This window comes from Pan troglodytes, chromosome 12 (genome assembly GCF_028858775.2).
Source record: "Pan troglodytes isolate AG18354 chromosome 12, NHGRI_mPanTro3-v2.0_pri, whole genome shotgun sequence".
In the NCBI taxonomy this organism is placed as follows: domain Eukaryota; kingdom Metazoa; phylum Chordata; class Mammalia; order Primates; family Hominidae; genus Pan; species Pan troglodytes.
In genome coordinates this window covers 20,601,070-20,627,729 of record NC_072410.2, presented here as the reverse complement: position 1 = coordinate 20,627,729, position 26,660 = coordinate 20,601,070, and the positions used below count along the sequence as shown (strand labels likewise).

At 37.8% G+C, this 26,660-nt stretch overlaps 2 protein-coding genes across 14 annotated transcripts in view; both read left to right on the top strand.

Moving 5' to 3' along the window:
• Nucleotides 1-26,660, top strand: part of IL18R1 (interleukin 18 receptor 1) — a 247,672-nt gene that overhangs the window by 47,663 nt on the left and 173,349 nt on the right. The window lies entirely within an intron of this gene.
• The window catches only part of LOC112208197 (ranBP2-like and GRIP domain-containing protein 4), a 79,938-nt gene that overhangs the window by 47,081 nt on the left and 6,197 nt on the right, over nt 1-26,660 (top strand). For 6 of the 8 annotated variants that reach the window (XM_054678115.2, XM_063788938.1, XM_063788941.1 and 3 more), the window contains 11 exons: nt 79-202; nt 1,128-1,286; nt 1,553-1,690; nt 1,953-2,099; nt 3,044-3,223; nt 3,311-3,394; nt 6,550-6,685; nt 10,230-10,324; nt 11,051-13,274; nt 20,315-20,454; nt 23,016-23,217. In XM_054678115.2, the coding sequence (XP_054534090.1) occupies nt 79-202; nt 1,128-1,286; nt 1,553-1,690; nt 1,953-2,099; nt 3,044-3,223; nt 3,311-3,394; nt 6,550-6,685; nt 10,230-10,324; nt 11,051-13,274; nt 20,315-20,454; nt 23,016-23,217 (3,629 nt within the window). Of the gene's footprint in view, nt 1-78; nt 203-1,127; nt 1,287-1,552; nt 1,691-1,952; nt 2,100-3,043; nt 3,224-3,310; nt 3,395-6,549; nt 6,686-10,229; nt 10,325-11,050; nt 13,275-14,150; nt 14,229-16,608; nt 16,745-20,314; nt 20,455-23,015; nt 23,218-26,660 lie in introns of those variants that run through there. The other 2 variants (XM_063788939.1, XM_063788940.1) reach the window with 2 other exon arrangements.

The window sequence follows — 26,660 nt, the reverse complement described above, 5'->3', positions numbered from 1 at the left end:
GACCCATTAACATATATGTATGTAAGCGCTGAACTGTGTATTTAGAAAGCAATTTTAGTATATTGAACTATTTTTTAGACCTGGAAACTCAGCAGAATTGAGACTTGTAGTTCAGCATGAAATAAACACTCTAAGAGCCCAGGAAAAACATGGCCTTCAACCTGCTCTGCTTGTACATTGGGCAAAATGCCTTCAGAAAATGGTGAGTTTTAAAGTATAAGCATTTTTAAAGAACATTACCTTAATTTTTTAAAATCATGCACTTTTTATTGAAAGTTTTTTTGTTCTGAAAACAGCAGCTTGGTCATATTATGACAGATGTGTTTTTTATTGCTGCAAAATAGTTAATGTAGTTAAATATAAGCACTTAGAGGAGCAATGCCTGGCACACAGTGAATGTTACATATTAGCTGAGCTGTTACTGTTATTCCTTAATAATTAAGTTCTGATAATTATTCTGCCTGAAAATTAAAAACAAATTAGCACAAGGCTTTGTAGGTAAGACCATTATAGATCTTTCTAAATATTTAAGGTTTGTTTTGTGTCACCATTAGGTGTAGATGGTCAGCCTTTTGAACAAACTGACACTACAGAAGAGGCAGGTTTCAGCTATCTAAAAATGGCAACTGTTAAAAAGTAGTTGGGATTGCTACATTAGGGTGGTATCATTAGAAGTGTTTAAAAGTTGAGTGTAGAGGCCGGGTGCGGTGGCTCACATCTGTAATCCCAGCACGTTAGGAGGCCGAGGCGGGCAGATCACAAGATCAGGAGATCGAGATCATTCCTGGCTAACACGGTGAAACCCCGTCTCTACTAAAAATACAAAAAAAAAAAAACTCTACTAAAACTACAAAATTAGCCAGACATGGTGGCAGGTGCCTGTAATCCCAGCTACTTGGGAAGCTGAGGCAGGAGAATTGCTTGAACCTGCACGGCAGAGGTTGCAGTGAGTTCACTGGTATTAAGGTGGTTTAGTTATTACAGTATTTGGAAGTTGAACAAATGACTATTGAGGTACCATTTGGTTTTGACTTGAAATTTTAGCCAGTTCTTACAACTTGTAAATGAACTTTAGATCTAATCATGCGTGTTCCTTAAAGTTGTGTGCTTTTAACTTTCTTTTTTAGGGCAGCGGTCTTAATTCTTTTTATGATCAACGACAATACATAGGGAGAAGTGTTCATTATTGGAAGAAAGTTTTGCCATTGTTGAAGATAATAAAGAAGAACAGTATTCCTGAACCTATTGATCCTCTGTTTAAACATTTTCATAGTGTAGACATTCAGGTAACAGAGTTCCTTTATAAATTTATTGGAGATGGGAATTTCCAGTTTATAAACAAAGAAGTGGAGCTATAAACTGCTTAAATTAATTGCCTTGTTATTTAATGGTAATCTTGTTTTCTAAATTCACTAGCTCTCACAGATAAGATATGACAGAGAAGAGTAATGAGATGTTTGTCTCTTAAGATCATATAAAATCTTTGGAAAATCATTTGGGTTTTATATTCTGAGTATAAACAATTTGACTAAAAACTATTCTGTGCGTTTAGGCATCAGAAATTGTTGAATATGAAGAAGACGCACACATAACTTTTGCTATATTGGATGCAATACATGGAAATATAGAAGATGCTGTGACTGCTTTTGAATCTATACAAAGTGTTGTTTCTTATTGGAATCTTGCACTGGTAAGTAGATGCGGTACTTGAGCTAAAAGTTTTATTTATTTATTTATTATTTCTTTTAAAAGACGGGGTTTCTCTGTTGGCCAGGCTAGAGTGCAGTGGCACAATCTTGGCTCACTGCAAACTCTGCTTCCCAGGCTCAAGCGATTCTTGTGCCTCAGCTCCTGAGTAGCTGGGATTACAGGCATGAGCCACCATGAGTGGCCAAGCTGAAAGTTTTTTGTTTTAAAAAGCTAATGATTTCATAAAAGCACTATTTGTATAGATTTTTCACAGGAAGGCAGAAGACATTGAAAATGATGCCATTTTTCCTGAAAAACGAGAAGAATGCAAAAATTATCTGAGAAAGACCAGGGACTACCTAATAAAGATTATAGATGACAGTGATTCAAATCTTTCAGTGGTCAAGAAAGTAAGTAGCAGGTTGTTGTATGTACGTTCTTACTGATAACCCACTGGTCAATGTTTTTGCGTTGGTCTTATATTTTGGTAATTTCAAAAATACTCAGTAATATGTTGCTATTAATGCACAGAAGGGATGTGTGTATCTAAATGCTTATATTTGCTTGCTTTGTCTTAGGTTTGGTGTGTCTTTTTAAACTTGGGAATCTAGGTATATGCTCTTAAAAAGTACTTCTTGGGGAATTAGAAAAGATTTCTAAGATAAGACATTGATTTTGTTATCTTAGCAGTGTAATCAAAACAAATATTATAACCTCAGGACTAATTCTTAATGAACTTTGCTGAAATCGAAAGTTGTTGCTGACAACTTAAGAGCATTTCTTCTCATCCTCATCAGCCATTATGAACGCCCTTGTTTTCTTGCTGTCAGCTGTTTGAGATTGTCATGATGATGTTAAATTATGTTCAGTCTTCTGAGCGTTTTGTTGATTAATTTGTGTTACTACTCTTTTATTAGGATTTATGTTGTCTGGTGTATTGTAGCATCTGTATTTCTGTCACCATTGAAAATCAGTTAGAAAACATCAGTAACTTATTTTGTTCACTTGGAAAAGCTTTCCAAGTTAACATTCCTCTACAATTATCATGGTTAACAGAAGTAATAGAAAGAGCATGGACTTTAGAATCAGAAGATGTTAGATTGTACAACACTTTTCTGTGTTCATGAAGAAAAAAATAGAATAAAGACAAAAAAATAAAAATAATAATACAAAACAGCAGAAAAACAAAGAAAAAAGATAATTAAAAAACACTTTCACGTGTATTATTATTTAAAGTGTAAAGTGCTTATTAAAATGACAAAAATGTAAATAAGATAAAATATATCATTTTAGAGTTTTTACTTTTGGAATTTTTTGCAAATGAAAGCCCTTAATTAATGTCTTTTATTTTTAGTTGCCTGTGCCCCTGGAGTCTGTAAAAGAGATGCTGAAGTCAGTCCTGCAGGAACTCGAAGCCTATAGTGAAGGAGGTCCTCTCTATACAAATGGTTCTTTGCGAAATGCAGATTCAGAAAGAAAACATTCTACACCGTCTCCTACCAGATATTCACTATCACCAAGTAAAAGTTACAAGGTAAACAGGAAAGAATGGAATCGTTTCATTGTGAAATTGTTTCTAAGTGTTTTAAATGCTCTTTTGTTATTTTTATTTTTTTTTTAGTATTCTCCCGAAACACCACCTCGATGGGCAGAAGATCAGATTTCTTTACTGAAAATGATTTGCCAAGAAGTAAAGGCCATTAAGGTAAGTCACTTAATTTCTCTAGCTGTACTTTTTATTCCAAGATTCCTTCCCTGGCCACTCTCTCACTTTTTTTCTGAAGCTGGTCAGAATGTCCCCTTGCCATCCAAATAGTATGGCAAGCGGACATTTTGGTCTTTTTTTTTTTTTTTTTTTAAGGCAGGGTCTTGTTGTGCAGGCTGGAGTACAGTGGTATGATCACAGCCTACTGCGGCTTCGACCTCCTAGCTCAAGAGAGCCTCTTGGCTCAGCCTGCCACGAAGCCAGGACTACAGACAGTCACATGCCACCAGGCCCAGCTAATTGTTGTATGTTTTGTAGAGATGGGATTTTTCCATGTTGCCCAGGGTGGCCTTGAACTCCTGGCTCAAACAATCCTCCTGCTTCAGCCTCCCAAAGTGCTGGGATTGCAGGTGTGAGCCACTGTGCCCAGCCTACATACCTTGGTCTTGACCCTTTACCATATTTTGTTTTGTTTTGTTTTGAGATGGAGTCTCACTCTGTTGCCCAGTCTGGAGTGCAATGGTGCGATCTTGGCTCACTGCAACCTCCACCTCCCAGGTTCAAGCGACTCTCCTGCCTCAGCCTCCCGAGTAGCTGGGATTACAGGCACCCACCACCAGGCCCAGCTAATTTTTGTATTTTTGGTAGACACAGAGTTTCACCATGTTGGCCAGGCTGGTTTTGAACTTCTGACCTCAGGCGATCTGCCCACCTTGGCCTCCCAAAGTGCTGGGATTATAGGTGTAAACCACCACACCCAGCCCTTTACTATATTTTTGAAAGTACTTTATGTGTCTCTCTCCTCATCTTCCACAAAATTTGAGACCTTCAAAGGTAGAAACTGTTTTATTTAAAATATAAGAGTTCCTGACACAGAGAAGGTTCCCAAGTGATTGAACTGCTACAATGTACTAATCATACTCTGGTCTATGAGTTCATTCCCAGATTAGCTGTGGATTACATGTGTTCAAATGTATAGCTAGGAATTGAAAAGTGGTCTGAGCTTCAAAAAGTCTTACTATATTTTAATACTTCCATATGAATTTGACTTAATTATGTAAGGAAATAGTTATGTATATATATCTTATTTTAACAATAGGGTTCAAAGGAGCTTGACTTTTTTGGAATTGGAAATAAAAGTAGGTTCTTTCATGTTTATCACGCAAGAACTAAATTATACTGCTAAAGTTACATCAAGGATATGCTGATGTGTGGCGATTATTACAGTGTGATCAGCAGTATTTGCAAATTAAGAGAATACTATTTGGTGGGGAAGACATTTTTGAATTTGCACAAAAATCTTGAATGTTAATTCTGTGTAGTCATGGCCTATGACAATTACATACAATTTTGACTTAACATACAGGTTTCAGGCTCCCAACATTGTGTTCTGTGGAAGCATAGTGGAGCACTAGTCCATGAGCTTGAAAAGCTTGGTACTAGTACTGACTCTGCCATTAATTAATGATCTTGGGCCAGTCACTTCCTTTGTGACTGTTTGGCTTCTTATCTTTAAAATGAGAGAATTATTGAAGCCAATTCTCATCACACTGAATGTTAAAAATTACAGTTACAGCAGTGATTGCAAATTCAAAGCTCTGGTGTGGATACCAGCAGTGACCATAAAGTTTTCTAGGTGATTCCACTAGTTTCTTATTTCTTGGATGTGTATGTGTAGCATCTGGACTAGGCACTGTAGATGGATGAATGGGGGAAATTTTATTTAGCTTGAAAATTGAGATAGTTTTGGACCTCATGGTTAGGTCTTTCTGGGAAATTTTTATTTGAAACACTTGTAGAAAAAGAAAGCAGACATGCTAGATCTGTCCCTGACCTCGCTTGTTAGAACTGATCGGATTCCTGGGCTGATACAGAGAAGTTTGAAACTTTTCAAAATTTACCTGTTTTCTGATACCACTACAATTTCTTTGGAAAAAGAATTTCCTGTTAAGTGTCTGTTTTGTAAGGGGACATTTTGTAGGTTCTAGGGTTGGGTATGGTGCTGTCATTTAGTTTTCTTCAGCGGAGATCAGGTAGCCACATAGCTACACTAGACGGCATTGTATCTATCTGCCATCTTGTCAAGGCAGCAGAGTTGTGTAAGAAAACATTTTTGGAGTCAGATGTGGTTCAAATTCCAGCTGTTATTCCCTGCATCCCTTTTTCTCATTTTAAGATAGGAGCTAATATTGTTTACCTAACAGTGTAGATAGTATAAAAATTAAGAGTTTAAGTGCATTGGATGTATTATTATATACATAATAAATTATCTGCAGCTACTGCTTTTTTCCCTTTCCTGGTGGAGCATTTGAACATCACCTGGAGAATTAGTTGTATTTTGTTTCAGCATGGGGTTAAGTGAAAAGCTAATTTGGGGAGGTGATTTGGAATGTCAGGTATTCCAGATTGCAGTGTAGAAAGAACACACTGAAAGGATGGTCAGTGTAATGTTAGAGGACTGTGAAAGTTGGGGAAAGAAGTTTAGTTTGTAGGTACTTGTTTTTTTGAGCAGGGAATTGTCTTGGCTGGAGGTGAATGTCAGAAAGGTTAATGTAGGCAAGTGTAGAATGGAAATGAAGGTGTGATCATTTAGGAGGTTATTTGTTTAGGTGAGAGAGTTAATGAATTAGGTTTTGTATTAACGAATGAAAATGGGAGCAGATAAATTTTTAACAAATTAAGAATCATATTTTAAAATCAGCACCAGGTACCTAGAACTCATTGGCAAATAGAAACTTTCAAAAGATGTAATCAGGTCCAGGCGTGGTGGGTCACACCTATAATCCCAGCACTTTGGGAGGCTGAGGTGGTGGATCACTTGAGGTCAGGAGTTCAAGACTAGCCTGGCAAACATGGTGAAACCCCATCTCTACTATTATACAAAAAATTAGCCGGGCGTGCTGGCTGATGCCTGTAATCCCAGCTACTCGGGAGGCTGAGGTGGGAGAATTACTTGAGCCCAGGAGGTGGAGGTTGTGGTGAGCCAAGATTGTGCCATTGCACTCCAGCCTGGACGACAGATCGAGACACCATCTCAAAAAAGAAAAAAAGAAAAAATCAGTTATTTAAATTTAAAAGAGTAAGTTTCCCCAGCACTGTTTCTGGCATGATATAATTAAATGATTAAAATTATTTGATTTTTTTTCTTCCAATAGAAAGAAATGCAGGAGTTGAAACTAAATAGCAGTAAGTCAGCATCCCATCATCGTTGGCCCACAGAGAATTATGGACCAGACTCGGTGCCTGATGGATATCAGAGGTCACAGATATTTCATGGGGCTCCACTAACAGGTGAGCTGGCAAGTGGATAATCGCATATTTTAGTAAAACTACTTTACTTCCCTCTTTTAAGTAGACAACGTGTGAAATCACCTTGTTTATATATGTTTGTTAATATACATGTCAACGTCTGTTTATCTGTGACTTCAAAAGCTGTATTTGGTGTTACGGAGATTTTTATAATCCCAAGCAGAAAAAACGAGCCGTATGTGATCACGTGTATATAAAGGCTTAAAGAACACTTAATCCACACCTCGGATGAGCTGAGATGAGATTATTCCTTATATTGAAAAATGTTATTGAATAGAGTTATGCACTAAGAAATGCTTAATTAAGAACCTACACCTCTGGGGAATTATTTTGATGATAATGATGAGAGGCAGGACGTTATATAGGAAATCTTACTTAATTTGAAATATTATGGTTATATAAAGAAAGAAAAGGAGTTTGGACCTGAATCATACTGGGTTTTTAAGTTCTGCTCTATCACTTACTATAATAGCTGTGTAAGTTAACCTGTCTGAAATGTGGAGATAATACTTGCCTTACATAATTACTATGAGCATTTGTGTATGTGCAGGTGGGCGTGGGTGTGTATCAGACATTTATTAGAGTATAGAGTAAACAGTTAATGAACTAAGGTTACTAATAGTGTTTACTGTGGGTTGGCTATGTGCAAAAGTGCTTTGTGAATGTAATTTGATTTAATTACAGTAACTTAGAATGGCCGGTACCATTATTAATCCCTTTTTTATAAATAAGGAAATGGATAAAGAAAGGTTAGGTAACTTACTCATTATTATACAGCTAGTTATTGATAGAGCTGAGATTCACACTCCAGTGGTGTAACTCCAAAGCACTTGCCAGTATAATACGTTGCTCCCAGGCAGCCAGAAATAACAAAATTGTTCCTTTTACGTACGACAGACTTCTGAAATGGTAGTAGTAGTGCCCTTTTTTTTTCTCTTTTTAGCCCAGGAAAGATTTAGAATAAAATGTAGTTTAGATGAGCACATTTGTGTGATGGTTCATATAGTTAAGGCAACCCCACTAACCTTTTGTGATAGTATCTTCTCAACACAAGCAAAATAACAGAAAATCTTTGTGAAGTCAAGCTTATTAAATGTCGTAAGTCATAGATAAGTATATGAAATGTCTAACGTTCAAACCTTGTTTTCTTGAAACCTTACACATCATATAGGTCCTTGTAAGAGGATAAACAAACCGGCTAGCCTTTCCTGGGGCTTTTTTAGTGATGTGTGCAGTCAGTTATTTGGTGCCTTGTGGGTCATGATTTCCATTTCTTCTGTGTACAGGCATAAAAGGTCTTCTGTTCTTATACAAGCATGTAAATCCAACATTCTCATTGTCTCATTTTATTCTTGCAATGACCCTGTGAAATGTGTAGAAGCAGCACATCCTCATTTTACAATTGAGAAACATGGAGACTCCAAATGGATTATTTACAGGTTCACAAAACAGCTTTGTGGCACTGAAAGGGCGAGAGCCAAGATCTCCTGATTTCTGTTCCTGTGTTCATAGATTCTTTTTCCTTAATAAAAGTAAACATATATCAAGATGGTCCTTGTTTTTTTAAAATAAGGTGATTAAAATTAAAGATTAATGAGCTCATAGGAGATACTCAGAAGTACTGAACAGGGTGAAGAAAACTAAAAACTAACCACCTTATTAACATTTCTTATATTTGAGAACATTTCCTTCTGGTTCTTTCTCTATATATATAGTATTTTTTATGAGATTGTTAGCATGTTACTATGTTGTGTGTAGATGAGCTAGCCTGTTTTTTAAATGTTACTTTAGTTCTGAGCATTTTTAAACTTAAATGTTTTTTGAATATTAATGAGTTCATGGTATCCCATCACATGGAAGTACTGTAAATTCTGTTCCTTTATTTATGTTGTTTCTGGTTTATGCCATTACAAATTCTAGGACACTGTCCTAGTTTTGTAGGGTATTCAAAATATTCAGTTTATGCTCTTACCACTAGTATCTGATAGTGCCATTTTCGCACTTTTGCTAATGCTGACTTACTAGCTTATAAAATCCTTTGCCAATTTGTAGGAACAAAAGTGATATCAATTTTTAAGTTTTTTTAATACTAGTCATGCTCAACAATTCATGCAAATGGCAGTTGGTAGTTTTGCCATCTTCAACGTGGGTACCTTCCAGTTGTTTGGTTTGTTGGTAAAACTCACACAAAACAGATGGAGAAGAGTTTTTGTATATCAACATGAATGTTAATGTGATTTTTAAAAAGCCAACGAACACATTTGTGTTCCTTGTGAGATCCTGTGCATGAATTTGTCAGGTAATTTTTTTGACCTGAACATTCTCATAATAGCTTCAATTTGCACAATGCAACCTCGTCATTTTGCAGATTTTCAAGGCTCACTTCAAAAACATGTTCCTTGAGGCCCATTAACATTTCTTTCCTAAATTGTCTATTCATACGGTGCTTTAAAAAATTAGATTACTTTTAGTAGATTTATTAGAGCCGCACAGTTTAGAGTCAGTAGTCAATTAAAGTCCCTACTTAAACTTCACACTAAGATTTTTTTTTATTTAATATTTTATTTTTTCTTTTTGCTTTCATGCAGACAGACATCTTGCAAGACTTTAAGATTCTTGGGCCATTTCTGTCAGGTTGTTCTGTGTTCTGTGCCTGCTTCCTCCCCATAGTAATTTCAAAATAGCTATCCTCACCTCTGTAAGGTTTCCAAAATCAAACTTGGGCTTCTGGCTAGCCTTTTCTAGGTCTTGATTTTTCAGTGCTTTCCAGAGGCAATTGTTTGGAACCTCTTGGCACAGTTTCTGTTTCTTCTTCCATGTACAGGCATAAAAGGTCTTTTGGTTGTTTTCTGGTAAAACTATCATAAAACAGTTCAAGCAAATGACTATTGGTAGTTGTGTCATTAACATGGGTGCCTTCTAGTCATTTTGTTTCCTGGTAAAACAGACCAAACAGAGGGAGCAGACAGTTTGTACATCTGTATGAGTGTTGATGTGCTTTTTATTTTAAGCCAGGGAACACATTTTATGTTATTTATGACATCCTTTCCATGAATTTGTCAGGTGATTTTTGAGCTGAACATTCTCAGTAATAGCTTTAGTTTACAAAATACAACCTAGTCTTTCTGCAGATTTTCTAGGCCCACTTCAAATGCATTGACCATCAGATGGCATCTTGGTTCCTTACGTCCTTTCTGTGACTGAATGTCCATAATTCCACATCATACTGATCTTTCTTAGAAAAGGCAACAGTTACTTTCTTCTTTATTCCTTTTTTAATGCTTGTGAGGTAGTTCTTGTTGATCACAGCGATGCTATTCTCTTATTCTTCATGTCATATTTAGCAATTTTTTCTAGTTTGTCATTTGATAATCTTGATTGGTGTATTTTGATGTACAGAAATTTAAAATTTATGTAGTTAAATCTTTCTTTAATTTCTATTGCCTTTGTATTTATAGCTCTTGCCTAGATAGTCTTAACTGTAGTATAGACTTTAACAGTGTTTTCTTTCTTTCTTTTTTTTTAGTTGCAACTACTGGCCCTTCAGTATATTATAGTCAGTCACCAGCATATAATTCCCAGTATCTTCTCAGACCAGCAGCTAATGTTACTCCCACAAAGGTAACAAAGGAATAATTTATACATTTATAATTATTTTCTTTTTAAATTGTTTAGGGTTCCTTCAAATAAATTCAAGAGAGCAGTTCACTATTAAAACTTTTATGTCCCTTAAAATGTAGATATTTTAAATTTATCTCCAAATACAGAAATTATCCTTCTTAGTCACCTTATTTTTGTGTTAATAAGTGTGAATATTTAGAATATTTTAAAAATGGGAGTGGTGGTGGTGGATCCTTCATCGTTCTGTTTTAACAGAAATAGAACTGTAATGCCCTTGCTGACCCACTATGTGGTAAGTACTTTCAGGCCTGATACAGCTATATATATAACAATTGATTGAAGACTCAATATTACAGTGGTAGTTGAATGTGACAGCTTTGAGGACAGAGTGTTGGGGTGCATTTAGACCCTTGCTCTTCTGCTTATTTTGACCACAGGCAAGTTTCTTAACCTCTCAATACATCAGTTGCCTCACGTGTAAAATGAGGATAATAATAATACCTTAATTCATAGGGTTTTTGAGGATATTAAAATGAGATAATAATGTAAAGTGCTTAGAACAGTGCCCAGCTGGTGCATTAATAAATGCTCAATAAATGTTATCATCATCATCATCATCATCATTATTGTTAACATCATTTGATAAATTAGGAATGAAGAAGGTATTTATTTCATGACTATTTTGGGCATGTGGGTCAAGAAAATTCACCTTCATTTATGTTTCAGGGTTCTTCTAATACAGAATTTAAGTCAACCAAAGAAGGATTTTCCATCCCTGTGTCTGCTGATGGATTTAAATTTGGCATTTCAGAACCAGGAAATCAAGAAAAGAAAAGTGAAAAGCCTCTTGAAAATGATACTGGCTTCCAGGCTCAGGATATTAGTGGCCAGAAGAATGGCAGTGGTGTGATTTTTGGCCAAACAAGTAACACTTTTACATTTGCAGATGTTGGAAAATCAACTTCAGGAGAAGGATTTCAGTTTGGCCAAAAAGACCCCAATTTCAAGGGATTTTCAGGTGCTGGAGAAAAATTATTCTCATCACAATGTGGTAAAATGGCCAATAAAGCAAACACTTCCGGTGACTTTGAGAAAGATGATGATGCCTATAAGACTGAGGACAGCGATGACATCCATTTTGAACCAGTAGTTCAAATGCCTGAAAAAGTAGAACTTGTAACCGGAGAAGAAGGTGAAAAAGTTCTGTATTCACAGCGGGTAAAACTATTTAGATTTGATGCTGAGATAAGTCAGTGGAAAGAAAGGGGCTTGGGGAACTTAAAAATCCTCATAAATGAGCTCAATGGCAAACCAAGAATGCTGATGCGAAGAGAACAAGTACTAAAAGTGTGTGCTAATCATTGGATAACAACTACAATGAACCTGAAGCCCCTCTCTGGATCAGATAGAGTATGGATGTGGTTAGCCAGTGATTTCTCTGATGGTGATGCCAAACTAGAGCAGTTGGCAGCAAAATTTAAAACACCAGAGCTGGCTGAAGAATTCAAGCAGAAATTTGAGGAATGCCAGCGGCTTCTGTTAGACATACCACTTCAAACTCCCCATAAACTTGTAGATACTGGCAGAGCTGCCAAGTTAATACAGAGAGCTGAAGAAATGAAGAGTGGACTGAAAGATTTCAAAACATTTTTGACAAATGATCAAACAAAAGTCACTGAGGAAGAAAATAAGGGTTCAGGTACAGGTGCAGCCGGTACCTCAGACACAACAATAAAACCCAATCCTGAAAACACTGGGCCCACATTAGAATGGGATAACTATGATTTAAGGGAAGATGCTTTGGATGATAATGTTAGTAGTAGCTCAGTACATGATTCTCCGTTGGCAAGTAGCCCTGTGAGAAAAAATCTTTTCCGCTCTGATGAGTCAACAACAGGATCTGACTTCAGTTTTAAATCTGCTTTGAGTCTATCTAAGTCTCCTGCCAAGTTGAATCAGAGTGGGACTTCAGTTGGCACTGATGAAGAATCTGATGTTACTCAAGAAGAAGAGAGAGATGGACAGTACTTTGAACCTGTTGTTCCTTTACCTGATCTAGTTGAAGTATCCAGTGGTGAGGAAAATGAACAAGTTGTTTTTAGTCACAGGGCAGAACTCTACAGATATGATAAAGATGTTGGTCAATGGAAAGAAAGGGGCATTGGTGATATAAAGATTTTACAGAATTATGATAATAAGCAAGTTCATATAGTGATGAGAAGGGACCAAGTATTAAAACTTTGTGCCAATCACAGAATAACTCCAGACATGAGTTTGCACAATATGAAAGGGACAGAAAGAGTATGGGTGTGGACTGCATGTGATTTTGCAGATGGAGAAAGAAAAGTAGAGCATTTAGCTGTTCGTTTTAAACTACAGGATGTTGCAGACTCGTTTAAGAAAATTTTTGATGAAGCAAAAACAGCCCAGGAAAAAGATTCTTTGATAGCACCTCATGTTTCTCGGTCAGGCACTCCCAGAGAGTCACCATGTGGCAAAATTGCTGTAGCTGTATTAGAAGAAACCACAAGAGAGAGGACAGATGTTATTCAGGGTGATGATGTAGCAGATGCAGCTTCAGAAGTTGAAGTGTCTAGCACATCTGAAACAACAACAAAAGCAGTGGTTTCTCCTGCAAAGTTTGTATTTCGTTCAGAGTCTGTTAAAAGCATTTTTAGTAGTGAAAAATCAAAACCAGTTGCATTTGGCAAAAGTTCTGCCACTGGGTCTTTGTTTGGATTTAGTTTTAATGCACCTTTGAAAAGTAACAATAGTGAAACTAGTTCAGTAGCCCAGAGTGGATGTGAAAGCAAAGTGGAATCTAAAAAATGTGAACTGTCAAAGAACTCTGATATCGAACAGTCTTCAGATAGCAAAGTCAAAAATCTCTCTGCTTCCTTTCCAACGGAAGAATCTTCAATCAACTACACATTTAAAACACCAGAAAAGGGTAGGTACTTTGTTGTTTAAGCACAATTTTTCTTTCTTTTAATGTTTAGCTTGATGCAGACTCTCTGTGGGATACTAATGTTGGGATATAAACGATGCTTTGTGAACACCCCCAAAATATTTGAGCAATTTTTTTTCTCCCTTAAGTTCACGGTGAGGTTTCAAAGAGCAAGAGAACTTAGTTAAAGACATTTCAGTAACTGGAAGATACTTCTATCATGCTAGGGCAGAGCAAAATAACTTGGTACAGTGTACGGACTCATGCTTGAATCATGCGCATTAACGTGAGTCTTTTTTTAAAGTGTTCATTTTCATTTGTTCTGTTTCTTTTGTCACTCAGAAAACATGATATTGAGGCTGGGCACGGTGGCTCACTCCTAGAATGCCAGCACTTTGGGAGGTTGAGGTGGGCAGATCACTTGAGCTCAGGAGTTCGAGACCAGCCTGGCCAACATGGTGAAACCCTGTTTCTACTGAAAATACAAAAATGAGCCAGGCGTGGTGGTGCGTGCCTATAATTAGCAGCTACTCAGGAGGTTGAGGCAGGAGGATCGCTTGAGCACAGGAGATGGAGGTAGCAGTGAGCTGAAATCATGCCACTGCACTCCAGCCTGACTGAGTGAGACTTTGTCTCCAAACAAACAAACAAACAAACAAACAAAAAAAACCATGATATTGAGATGTTCTCATTTTATGTGTTGTATGTCAGTCTTGCTCATGTATTAAATGAGCAAAGAATGAAACTACAGGGATAAATGAATATGTAAGACAGTCAGATTGGTGGTATAAATTGAGGGATTCTGGCCTTTTATGTTTTAAAAGCATATTCATTTTGTTTCCTAAAATGTTAAAAAACGAAAAATTCTTTATTTTCTAGGATTTAATTTTAGCCTTTTTAAATCTAATCCCATGGCCTTTTGGACTAGCACCCCTTCCTCACAGCCTGAGAGCAAAGGTATAGAACTAGCATTCTCAGTATGAGATAACAGCAGTTTTTAGCAGCTGGTAGCCCTTAGCAAAGTATTAATAACTGTGGCTGTATGAAATGAAGTACTTACCACTACAACATGCATGTTAAAGAATGCCAGTTTAAGCAAAGTACCTTTTGACTGGTGGCATGACACCCTTGTTGGTTTGTTTTTTAAAATGTACTGGGATGCTGATTTGTAATGTACTTCATTGCTCTGCTATTTGAGGTCTGCTCAATGAAGACCTATGTTTTATCTAATGTTTATCTTTAGCCACTAACGTCTGCCAGTATTCACATGTAGTGGCAACGGCATGTATACAGTATGGAAGAGTGTCCCTGTAGGGCTGTTCTTTTGTGCATGGTTTAGAAAAATGCTGTATTTGAAAATGGACCCCATTTTTAACAGCCAGCATTCTACAGCTTGCATATTATGTATGTTGCACAGATCATTTTTAGAAGTGTGGCTTCTAGAGTGGAACAAGAAGTGGGATCTGTTGAAGGCCTTCAAGAACAGGTTAGGGAAGTGAAATCTCACCCTTAGTGACCAGTAACACATCTTAGCCATGCCAAACAAGTACAATGATAAAGTAACAATCTCTGATTTTTTTTAAGTATACCAGTTTTATTACCAGCTAAGGTAGCTCTTAATCTTTTATTTTAAAGATACGGTCTTTGAGAAATGTGAAAAGTGTTAACTTAAAAGTGGATGTATACTTGCGTACAGTTTCTGTGAGCTCTAGTTTAGGAATCCCTGACCTAAGAACGAGTGTGCCTATACACTACTGTAGAACATAGAGCCTTATTCTGTTTTGAATCTGATAATGTCATTGTCCCAAGGGACCTTAGAAATGAAGACTTTAGACATGAGTAAACTGAGGCCAAGAGAGGCTATCTGATTTACCCAAGGGGTCTTTACTGAGTAATAGCAGAAGTGGAACAAGAATCTGTACCTTACGGTGTACTGTTATTTCTCCTACCTAGGAAATGATACTAAGTTTTTGTTTATAATGAAGGAGAGGGACAAATTTCACATTGTAAAAGGAAGGGCACTGGTTCTGCAGAGCAGTGTCATCCAATAGAAAGAAAATATAACCTGTGTATGTAATTTAAAATTGTCATTTGGTGCAATGGCTTGTGCCTATAATCCCAGTTACTTGGGAGGCTGAGGCAGAGGGATCACTTGAGCCCACAAGTTCCAGGCTTCAGTGAACTATGATCACATCACTGCAGTCCAGCTCTGGGTGACAAAGGAAGACCGCATCTCAAATAAATACATAAATAAATAAATTTTCTAGTAGCCATATTAAAAAGAATAAAAAGAAACAGTTAAAAAGGGAAACAGATGAAAGTAACTTTATCGATAGATTTGATTTAACTCATTATGTCCAAAATATCATTTTAACTTCTAATTAATATAAAAAGTAATGATATTTTACATTATTGTTTTTCACCAAGTCTTCAAAATCCAGTGTGTGTGTTTACACTTACTGTTAGCATGTCTTGATTTGGACTAGCCACCTTGTGAGGTTTTAATAGAATGTGGCTAGGCTACCATATTGGACACCATAGCTCTCAGAATGTTTCCCTGTCACCAGTTGGTATACATGGCATGCTTCATAACTGGCTTACTTTATTAAACTCCTTTAGCCAGAAGTTCTTCTTTACATTAATAGATCAGAACAGGTTGCATATAGAAGTTTTTTCTGTTTCTAATTTTTTGCCCTTTGCATTGATGGTGGCTGGGGATGGGTTGTTTTCAGCCATATGAATGGTCTTAGATTTTATAGTGTTAGCTACCCGTAGAGTAACAGTTTTTATTTAATTTTATCTAGTATCATGCTTGAACACAGGCAAACTAGACGCAACTCTAGTCACCTTCCATTCTTGGCAATTGTTAACTTTCCTTACAGGAACTAATCACAGTTGGCTTTGGATTAGTTTCATATGTATACTAATACTTGCTTATGTTTTAAGATTTTTTTCAATTGCTGCAAATGCATGGATATTTTGGTAAACTATTGTATGCTAAGTATAGTTAGGCAACACTTTAAAATTTTTAACCTTTTTAAATTCTAGAAATTTGTAGTAATTCTTTTCAATGACTATTAAGTAAACACAAGATTTTTTTTGTTTTCTTTGGTTTTAAATAGATTCTGTGTTCACTTAGGGTTTTTGGTAGAACACTAAATCAGGATGCTAATTCTAATTCATGATTATCGTACATCTCTGCATCAAAGTATATGTGTTTTTTATCAGTATGCTGTATTAACCTATAGATAGGTTCCATGGTTTTTATTTTCAGGTAGAGTATTAACGTCAATACTTAATACCTTATCTTTGTCAATTTTTTTGACTGGTGTTACAGCAAAAGAGAAGAAAAAACCTGAAGATTCTCCCTCAGATAGTCTCGGTCTCCTGACCTCGTGATCCACCCGCCTCGGCCTCCCAAAGTGCTGGGATTACAGGCATGAGTCACTGCGCCTGGCTGACACATGTTTTAATTCTGGTATTCACCAGATTTGTTTCGTGTTCTCCGTTGTTAGTCATCAAATTTGTCTACTTTTTAAATAGAAACATTAGCTAGAGCAAGGAACTTAGAAACACTCAAGCGGCACTGAATGTGTAGAATTGCATAACCAATATAGCTTCTTTGCTTTCACATTTACAACTAGTTGGAGTTTTAGTTCAGCCGCACCCAGTATCTTCCATTCTGCTTCCAGGAAGAAATGGAAAAATGTCAGCCATGATGATGCAGTATTTTAGTAGCAAGTTGATGGTGTTTTGGTTTCCCATGGGAAATATTGTCACTGGAGCATTAGCAGCTATCGGTCACTTATTAGGGTAAAAAAGCAACTTCAGAAGAATTTAACATATGCCAAAGAATCAGCAAAGGAAGTAATCAGCCAGGGCAAAGGTCGCACAAGAGATTGTAATCTAGCAATCAGCAGTGGAATAAGCAGTCAGCTTACCAGAAACCCAGGAAAATGCTTCAGAAAGGGCAGTCAGGACTAAGGCAATTTAATGAAATGCAAAATAAATGAAATCTGAAGTTTAAAAATCTAGATTACAATTCTGGTTTCTAACTCAGTTATGAGACCTTGGGCAAAGTCATTAAATTTCTCTGAACTTCAGATTTTTGGGAGTCAATAAACCAATACATGTCAAAGGGCCTGATAAACTTGACAGTTTAGACCAGGTGTGGTGTCTCACCCCTGCAATCTCAGCACTTTGGGAGGCCAAGGCGGGTGGATCACGTGAGGCCAGGAGTTTGAGACCAGTCTGAACAACATGGTGAAATCCCATCTCTATTAAAAGTACAAAAATTATCTGGGTGGGATGGCATGCACCTGGAAGTCCCAGCTACTTGTGGGGCTGAGGTGGGAGGATGGCTTGAGCCTGGGAGGCAGAGGTTGCTGTGAGCCAAGATCGTGCCACTGCACTCCAACCTGTGTGACAGAGTGAGACCCTGTCTCAGAAAAAATAACACTTTACAGTTTATCAGCAAACAGGAAAGTCTTGCTAGGCAATGTAATTGATTAGTTCCGTGCCCTGGATTCTGGGCTCTTAACTGTATGAGCACTGTAGGTGTGAGCAGCAACAATTAAGAAGCTGCAGAGGTAAAGGTATAAGGGCAGTGATTGAGGATGTCTACCAAGCAGATTTCAGCAAGTGTGTTTCAAGAAGTATGCAGCAATCTGAAATACCTAATCCTGAAAAATTGCTAGAATCTAGTCTTTTAATTTTGGCCAGTATTTAGCAGTAGTTTGGCCCTCTACTCTAAATTAATAAAAAATAAGTAGTACTATATTATGAGCTGTGTTATCTAACAGTTTATCTTAGCTAGTAGCAATTAATTTATAGCTGCTATTAAAATGACTAACGTAGTTAAAAGTTTGATGACTAAGTTTTTTTTTTTTTGTTTTTTTTTTTTTTTGAGCTGGCGTCTCGCTCTGTCGCCAGGCTGGAGTGCGGTGGCGTGATCTTGGCTCACTGCAACCTCCGCCTCCTGGTTTCCAGCAATTCTCTGCCTCAGCCTCCCCAGCAGCTGGGATTACAGGCACCTGCCACTGTGCCTGGCTAATTTTTGTATTTTTAGTAGAGATAGGGTTTCACCATCTTGGCCAGGCTGGTCTTGAACTTGCTGACCTCGTGATCCACCCACCTCAGCCTCCCAAACTGCTAGGATTACAGATTTGAGCCACCATGCCCGGCCTTGATGACTAAATTTTAAGAAATGTTTTAGCAATTCTTCATACACCTTTCACTTATCTTATAGTTACTTAATTCCTCTACTCTTATCATTTGATATTTTCATTTTATTGTGTATCTCTGTAAGGCCGAATCAATAGATTTTGAACAATCTCACACTTAACCTTTAAAAAAAATCTAATAGGCCCAGTTTCCTCTCAACAATCTTTGAAGAACCTTCGAGAAAGGAGAACACAGACCTCCCGCTTCTAGACATGCACACTGTAACCCGGGAAGAGGGAGAAGGCACGGAGACAACTGATACGGAGTCTGTGTCTTCCGCCAGCACATACACACAGTCTTTAGAGCAGCTGCTTAATTCTCCCGAAACTAAACTTGGTCTGTTACTCTGTCTAAATATGTTCTTCTTCTTTAATTTCACAGTCTTATTTAATTACTATTACTCTAAGGTACATATGCTTTTTTGGGCTGCTCCAATAAAATTTCTTTCAATATTCCACTACCTGTTTGTATTAGGGTTCTCTAGAGGGACAGGGCTAATTGGATGGTTGGATGGATGGATGGGATGGATGGATGGATGCTTATTAAGTATTACCTTACACGATCACTAGGCCATCTGCAGACTGAGGAGCAACGAGAGCCAGTCCAAGTTCCAAAACTGAAGAACTAGGAGTCTGATGTTCAAGGGCAGGAAGCATCCAGCACAGGAGAAAGATGTAGGTTGGGAGGCTAGGCCAGTCTCGCCTTTTCAGGTTTTTCTGCCTGCTTTATATTCGCTGGCAGCTGATCAGATGGCACCTACCAGATTAAGGGTGGGTCTGCCTTCCCCAGCCCACTGACTCAAATGTTAATCTCCTTTGGCAACACCCTCACAGACAACACTCAGGATTAATACTTTGCATCCTTTAATCCAATCAAGTTGACACCCAGTATTAACCATCACACTGTCCAAATGGAAAAATTATTAAACAAATCTTTTTAAAAATAAAATGCTAGCTCTTGCCCTAGGCTTGAACCATAAATAAGTGGTGGGAAGTTTATAGTCACAAATAGGTGGTGGGTATTAGACAGCAGGATAAACTATCCTCTCACCCTTCCAAGAAACTGACAGTTTCAGTTTATTCCTCTTGATGAAGTAATGCTAAATTTTTGTAGTGATGTTTTGGTATATTTTATTACTTGTAATTAATATTACTGTTCAAAATTTAGGGGGAATCTGTCATCTTCCTGAAACTTCAGAATCACCTGGAGTAAGGGTCATTTGTATTCATGGTCACTGACCACGTGGGGTAGAAACTGCAAGTCATGGTTCCTTCAGGCAAAGTTAATAGTGGTGACATGGAGGCATCATGATAGAGCAGCAGACTCCAGAAGCCAATTTGACTTTGTGATTTCTGAAAAAATTACCTGTCAACTGTGAGCCTGTTTCATCATCTGTAAAGTTTGAATAATGATACCTACCCCGCCTGATAGAAGATTCTTATGAGGGAACATGATACGTGACCAGTAAATGTTAATGCTTTCCTTATACGTGAAATGACATAAAATCTTGGAATATTAATAGATGGGAAGAAGATGTGTAATAAAACTGTCTATAAACACAATTCTGACAAATTTCAGAACTGGGACTCATAGGGCTTTATTCAGTTAGATGACATGCTTTACAACAGAGATACTGTTTTATTTGTGTCACCTACAATATATAATCTGTTGATTGAGGTATGCTGAATAGATGAATGGCAAAGAAAGCAGACCTATAAAATATCACATAGTAAGATATTTATATTTAGATTTTTCTTATTTAGAATCTTCATCTGTAATGTATGATTTTGAAAATTAATTCTTGGAACAACATCTTGCAGAGCCTCCATTATGGCATGCTGAATTTACCAAAGAAGAATTGGTTCAGAAGCTCAGTTCCATCACAAAAAGTACACATCGCTTAATCGGCCTGCTTTGGGAAACAGAGGCAACCAATGCAGTCCTTATGGAGCAAATTAAGGTGAGATCAGAAAACCTGGCCACCGTGAAAACCGCCAGTTTGGTTTTCTGGACCCTCCATACACATGCACCCAAGTTTAAAAATTCACATTGCAGATGCATCTATAACGTCTTGATCTTTATATTAGATTCCTGATGGTGAGAAATATTGCCTTTTTTTTTTTTTTTTTGAGACAGTCTTGCTCTGTCACCCAGGCTGGAGTGCAGTGGCACGATCTCGGCTCACTGCAAGCTCCACCTCCCAGGTTCACGCCATTCTCCTGCCTCAGCCTCCCGAGTAGCTGGGACTACAGGTGCCCGCCAACATGCCTGGCTAATTTCTTTGTATTTTTAGTAGAGACAGGGTTTACCATGTTAGCCAGGATGGTCTCAATCTCCTGACCTCGTGATCCACCTGCCTTGGCCTCCCAAAGTGCGGGTATTACAGGTGTGAGCCACCACATCCAGCCAAAATACTTCTTTTACACCTATTACATAAAGATTATTTCTTAATTCCTACTTTTCCTAAGAAACCCTAATAGATTTAGAAACTAGAGAGATGTTCACAAATCATTGTTCACATATGCTTAAATAAAAAATGGGTGTGAGTCTTTGAATTCTAAAGATAACCAGTGAATTTAAATTATTCAACTGATATTTATAGTACTGAACTACTAAACAGTTTTCAGGTGGAGATGGCAAAGTGGCATGGGAAGTTTTTCCTGTTTAAAGTAGACACCAGAAACATCTAGGAATGTTGCAGAACAGTTGAGGATTACTCAAATGAGGTATTTCCACCCTGGCTCACTGATAAATCACCCCTCAGAATATAGTCATACTGCTTATTGAGGAGTTCTTATGACCCAGGCCCTGGGCTCTACATACATTATTTAATCTCATCACTGGTTGAGAGAAAAATTGAAGCTGGTAAATGGTGGAACAAAATTCAAACTCATAGCTGTCTGAAAAGTACATGCTTTTCCCCTGTACTTTGCTGCTCCTAATAGATCTGTCCTGCCACTGTGCAAGGCCACTAGCTATCCTTGTCAGATTATTTTAAAGCCGAATTCAGTTATTTTCAGTAAATTGTATATATCATGACATTCCACCATTAAATACTTCAGTATGCATCTCTATGAAATAACATTTTCCCACTAATAAAAACATTATCATAGCTAACAAATCACTAACTAGCCCAGTAAACCTAAATGACTTATTTAAATGTTATATTTTCTTTTTTTTTTTTTTTGAGACAGTCTCGCTCTGTCACCAGGTTTGGAGTGCAGTGGTGCAATCTCAGCTCACTGCAATCTCCGCCTCCCAGGTTCAAGTGATTCCCCTGCCTCAGCCTCCCGCGTAGCTGGGACTGCAGGCATGCACCACCATGCCCGGCTAATTTTTTTTATTTTATTAGAGACACGGTTTCACCATGTTGGCCAGGACGGTCTGAATCTCCTGACCTCGTGATCTGCCTGCCTCAGCCTCCCAAAGTGTTGGGATTATAGGCATGAGCCACCACGCCTGGCCAAATGTGATATTTTCATAAATTTATACTCTCTTCATGATTTCTTCGTCTTCTTTATTGTCACTTTTTTAAATGGTCCTAGGTTTGAGGACAAAGTTCGCTAACTTTCTTGCCTAACCTAAAATGAAAATATACTAAAAGCTATGGCTTGGTTTCAACCTGGAAATCTTCCTCAAAGACTTGAACATGATATTACCTTTTTTATATCGTTCTTTGCCTCATTTCTCTGATAGTGTTTTACATTGTCTTATATTCCTGAATTTTGACTGTGTCTGAACTTTTGATTAAGTGCCGTTCACTGTGGACGTCTTAACTGCCTGGGACTTTAGGAACAGCGTAGGGGCAGAGGGTTAGTGGAGGCTACCGATGTTCCCCTCAGCCCATTTTCAGAGCCCCATGCCATACTGGCTTAGTTTCTATCGAAAGTAGAAGGCAGAGGGAACATCTTGGTACCAACCCATGGCTCCAGTTAGTTGCTCCTCATGGAGATGTTCCATCAGTTCCCCAGCTTTCACCTCCATTTCCATGATACCCTGTGCTTCTGAGACAAGAACTCCAGTATTTACACAGGATGCATCCTCTCCTCTTGTCAGTGATACTTGGTAAGCTGCTGGACTGACTCAGTTCCACCTCTTCATCTGTTTCTCGTGAGAATTTCTTGATGTGTCTCATCTACTTTTTCTCCTCTTGTATTAGCTTGTTGCTTTTCTACTTCACCCCTCTTCCTTCCAACCCCAAATAGCTTAGGACAATGGAGTCATATAGCCCAACACTTGGTTCATATGCAGCAATCCACTTTCTAGGCAAATGCAGCTTTGAAATTATCTCATAGTTGGAGTTCCGGTTTTCATGTCAAATGGATTTTATATGGTGATGTCATAAACTCCTTTGAAATGCTTCACATGCAGCTGCTGTAGTTAACTGAATTCCTTCCTTTATTGCCATATGGAGGGAAGGGGGAAATTTGGGGGGAAGAGAAGAAAAATACATGAGTTCAGTCTGCCATATTTAATCAGAAGCCCCTAAAGCCCATTTTTAACTCATTTCTCTAACACCAGCTTCTCAAAAGTGAAATAAGAAGATTGGAAAGGAATCAAGAGCAAGACGAGTCTGCAGCTAACGTGGAACACTTGAAGAACGTCTTGCTGCAGTTCATTTTCTTGAAGCCAGGTAGTGAAAGAGAGAGACTTCTTCCTGTTATAAATACGATGTTGCAGCTCAGCCCTGAAGAAAAGGGAAAACTTGCTGCGGTTGCTCAAGGTGGGTAAAAGGAGAGTCTCAGAACTTCTGACTTCTAACTTAAACTAAACAGCCTGGTGGTTGAGAAGTTGTCTGTATGTGTAACTTTTCAATTTTGCTCATTTGAATTGGGTCTGTCATATGAGTAGGCCATGACTAGATTTGAAAAGCTGACTTTTTAACATCTTGAGGCAACTGTAGTACGTTTATATAATTTTAATGTTCAGCAAAATACAATAAGTGCTTAGCTTGATCTTCTAGCTCTTTGAAAATTGGATTTTTATCCTGGTGTTGAGTTCTGGTGTTCAGCTGAACGTGGTTTTGTTTTAAATTCTACTTTTTAAAAAACATTTATTAGCTTGTTCCTTTTCTACTTCACCCCTCTTCCTTCCTCCAACCCCAAATAGCCTAAGACAATGGAGTCATATAGCCCAACACTTGGTCTATATACAGCAGTCCACTTTCTAGGCAAATGCAGTTTAAAAACTGTGCCACAGGCCAGGCGCCGGTGGTTCATGCCTATAATCCCACCACTTTGGGAGGCCGAGGCAGGCGGATCACAAGATCAAGATACTGAGACCATCCTGGCCAACATGGTGATATCTCATCTCTACTAAAAATACAAAAATTAGCTGGACGTGGTGGCATGCGCCTGTAGTCCCAGCTACTCAGGAGGCTGAGGCAGGAGAGTCGCTTGAACTCACGAGGCGGAGGTTGCAGTGATCTGTCACGCCACTGTACTCCAGCCTGACGGCAGAGCGAGACTCCATCTCAAAAAAAAAAAAAAAAAAAAAAATGATGTAGTTAGAGTTGGTTTCCATGTCAGATGGATTTAATACTGTGATGTCATTAACTTCTTTGAAATGCTTCATATACAACTGCTATAGTTAACTGAATTCAAGCTGCATCTTAAGAATTATGGTTTCATTTTTGTTTTAGTTTTAAATTACTTTTATTTTTGACATTTACAAGCACAAGGAAGACACTATAATCTCTCTTGAGTTGTCACCCATCTCTAACAGTTTTCAACTCATGGACAATCTTTTGGCGTAAATAGGGGAGAGTTAGAGACTTAAATCCCACACATCATTTCTTTCCTCAGTGAATAATTCAATGTTTATTGGATTTCTCTGTCACCTATACCTAGTTTATGTTCATTTTGCCTGTGTTATTGTGAATGTCTTTTTATAGTATCCTAAATAGGGCTCATGTATTGCATTTGGTTGATGTTCCTTAAGCTTTATTTCGTTGTTATGTTTTTGTTTGTTTGAGACGTAGTGTTGCTCTGTCACCCTGGCTGGAGTGCAGTGGTCCGATCATGGCTCACTGCAACCTCCGCCTCCCGGATTCAAGCGATTCTCCTGTGTCAGCCTCCCAAGTAGCTGGGACTACAGATGCACGCCAGCTAATTTTTCTATTTTTAGTAGAGACGAGGTTTCACCATGTTGGCCAGGATGGTCTCAATCTCCTGACCTTGTGATCTGCCTGCCTTGGCCTCCCAAAGTGCTGGGATTACAGGTGTGAGCCACCACGCCCGGCCATTTTGTTGTTTTTTTATCTATAACAATTATATATATAAGTATATTTTTAATGTGCCACTTATTAATTGAAGAAAGTGGTCGTTTATGCTATAGCAGTCCTATATTTGGGTTTTAATCATTACAGGGTAACACTGAGCTTGTTCCAATTGCCTATAAATAGGAAGATCCAGGTGCAATTGGGTGGGATGGTGGACAAAAATACATCATAGATGGTATTGTGTGCTTTCTAAGACATCAGGAGGCCCAGAATGTCCAGACATCTTACTTTTGACTGATTGACCTTATCTAGTTGGTGCTCTTTAACATGTTCCCCATCCCCTGTAAATCCTAATAACTAAACTGATAACAGTCATCCTCAAAATTGAGCAGGCATCTGAATCATCTGGTATACTTACTAAAATTCCAATTGCTGGTCCCCAATTTCTGACCCAAGATTCTGCATTTTTAGCAATTTGTTGCTGATACTTCTGGTCTGGGGCCCATACCTTGAGAACCCCTGGTCTAGAGGCCTGATAAGATTCAGGCTTAATTTTTTTTATAGACATACTTCATAAGTAGTATTGATAGTTTCTTTGAACCTGGTTTTTAATAATCTTTCTAATGATGAAGGAGGAATGTTCTCAATACTGACAGTAATCTCAGTTCTTCAAACTATAGGATAGGTTTCTATAGCCACAATAGTATTTTTTGTCACAAGGGCCCAAATAAGAATACATCATGTATATTTTTAGTACTTATTCAAATTACAAATTCACTGTCTTTAATTTATTCTAACAAAAGTAAGCCTAATTTTATAGTTATAAAAAAGAAGAAATCTACTTCTAGTCACCTAAGAGTAAAACTGCCCCTATAAAAAACAAGACAGAAATCTCAAAATTATAACTAATTTTATAGTTATAAAATTAACCAGGACTTTAAGAACATTTGCATTTTAAAATTAAAGTTTTCAATATAACAATGATACTATCTCAAAATACTCAGCATGTCTAACAGGCCTCTTTTAAAAGCTCAGCATGTTTAATGTAGATGTTGCTAATGTCCAGGTGGCTCCTATAAGTTAAGGGTCCATTGATTTAGAAGTTCTAAAAGAGACTAACCTAAGGGATACCAATAACAGATATTTTTAAAGAATTTCATAGAGGAGATACACATTAGAAACCCAGAACTCTAAGATGTGCATTTGCTAAGTCCTGTAAACAGACAGGAAAACACATTTACATTAGTTTGCCCTTTAAAGATTGTTTCCTACTTGTCTCTTATCAATATGAGTACATAAAAGAGAACTTATTACAATTAAAAACAATGATGGTTTAGCAGCAGATTTAGATACCTTACATTCTCTCTTTAAGAGAGAGAATGTAAGGCCTGGTGCGGTGGCTCACAACTGTAATCCAGCACTTTGGCAGGCCGAGGAGGGTAGATCACCTGAGGTCAGGAGTTCGAGACCAGCCTGGCCAACATGGTGAAACCCCGTCTCTACTCAGAATACAAAAATTAGCCAGGCGTGGTGGCGCATGCCTGTAATCCCAGCTACTTGGGAGGCTGAGGTAGGAGAACTGCTTGAACCCAGGAGGCAGAGGTTGCAGTGAGCCGAGATGGTGCCATTGCACTCCAGCCCGAGCAACAAAAGCAAAACTCCTATCTCAAAAAAAAAAGAATGTAAACTACAAGATGGTTCAAAAGAAATTACACAGAATTCAGCATGGGAGAAACAAAAAACAATAGTGGGAAAAGACATCAAACATGTTTTTACTAATCGAAGCTCTAAAAGGAGAGACAAGAATACAGCACAGATAATATATGAAGAGAATGGCTGGAAATCTTTCAGAACTGTTGAAGGATATCTATCCACAGATTCAAAAACCCAATAAAATCTCAAGCAGTATTAAAAAAAAAAGAAGAAATCTACTTCTAGTCACATAA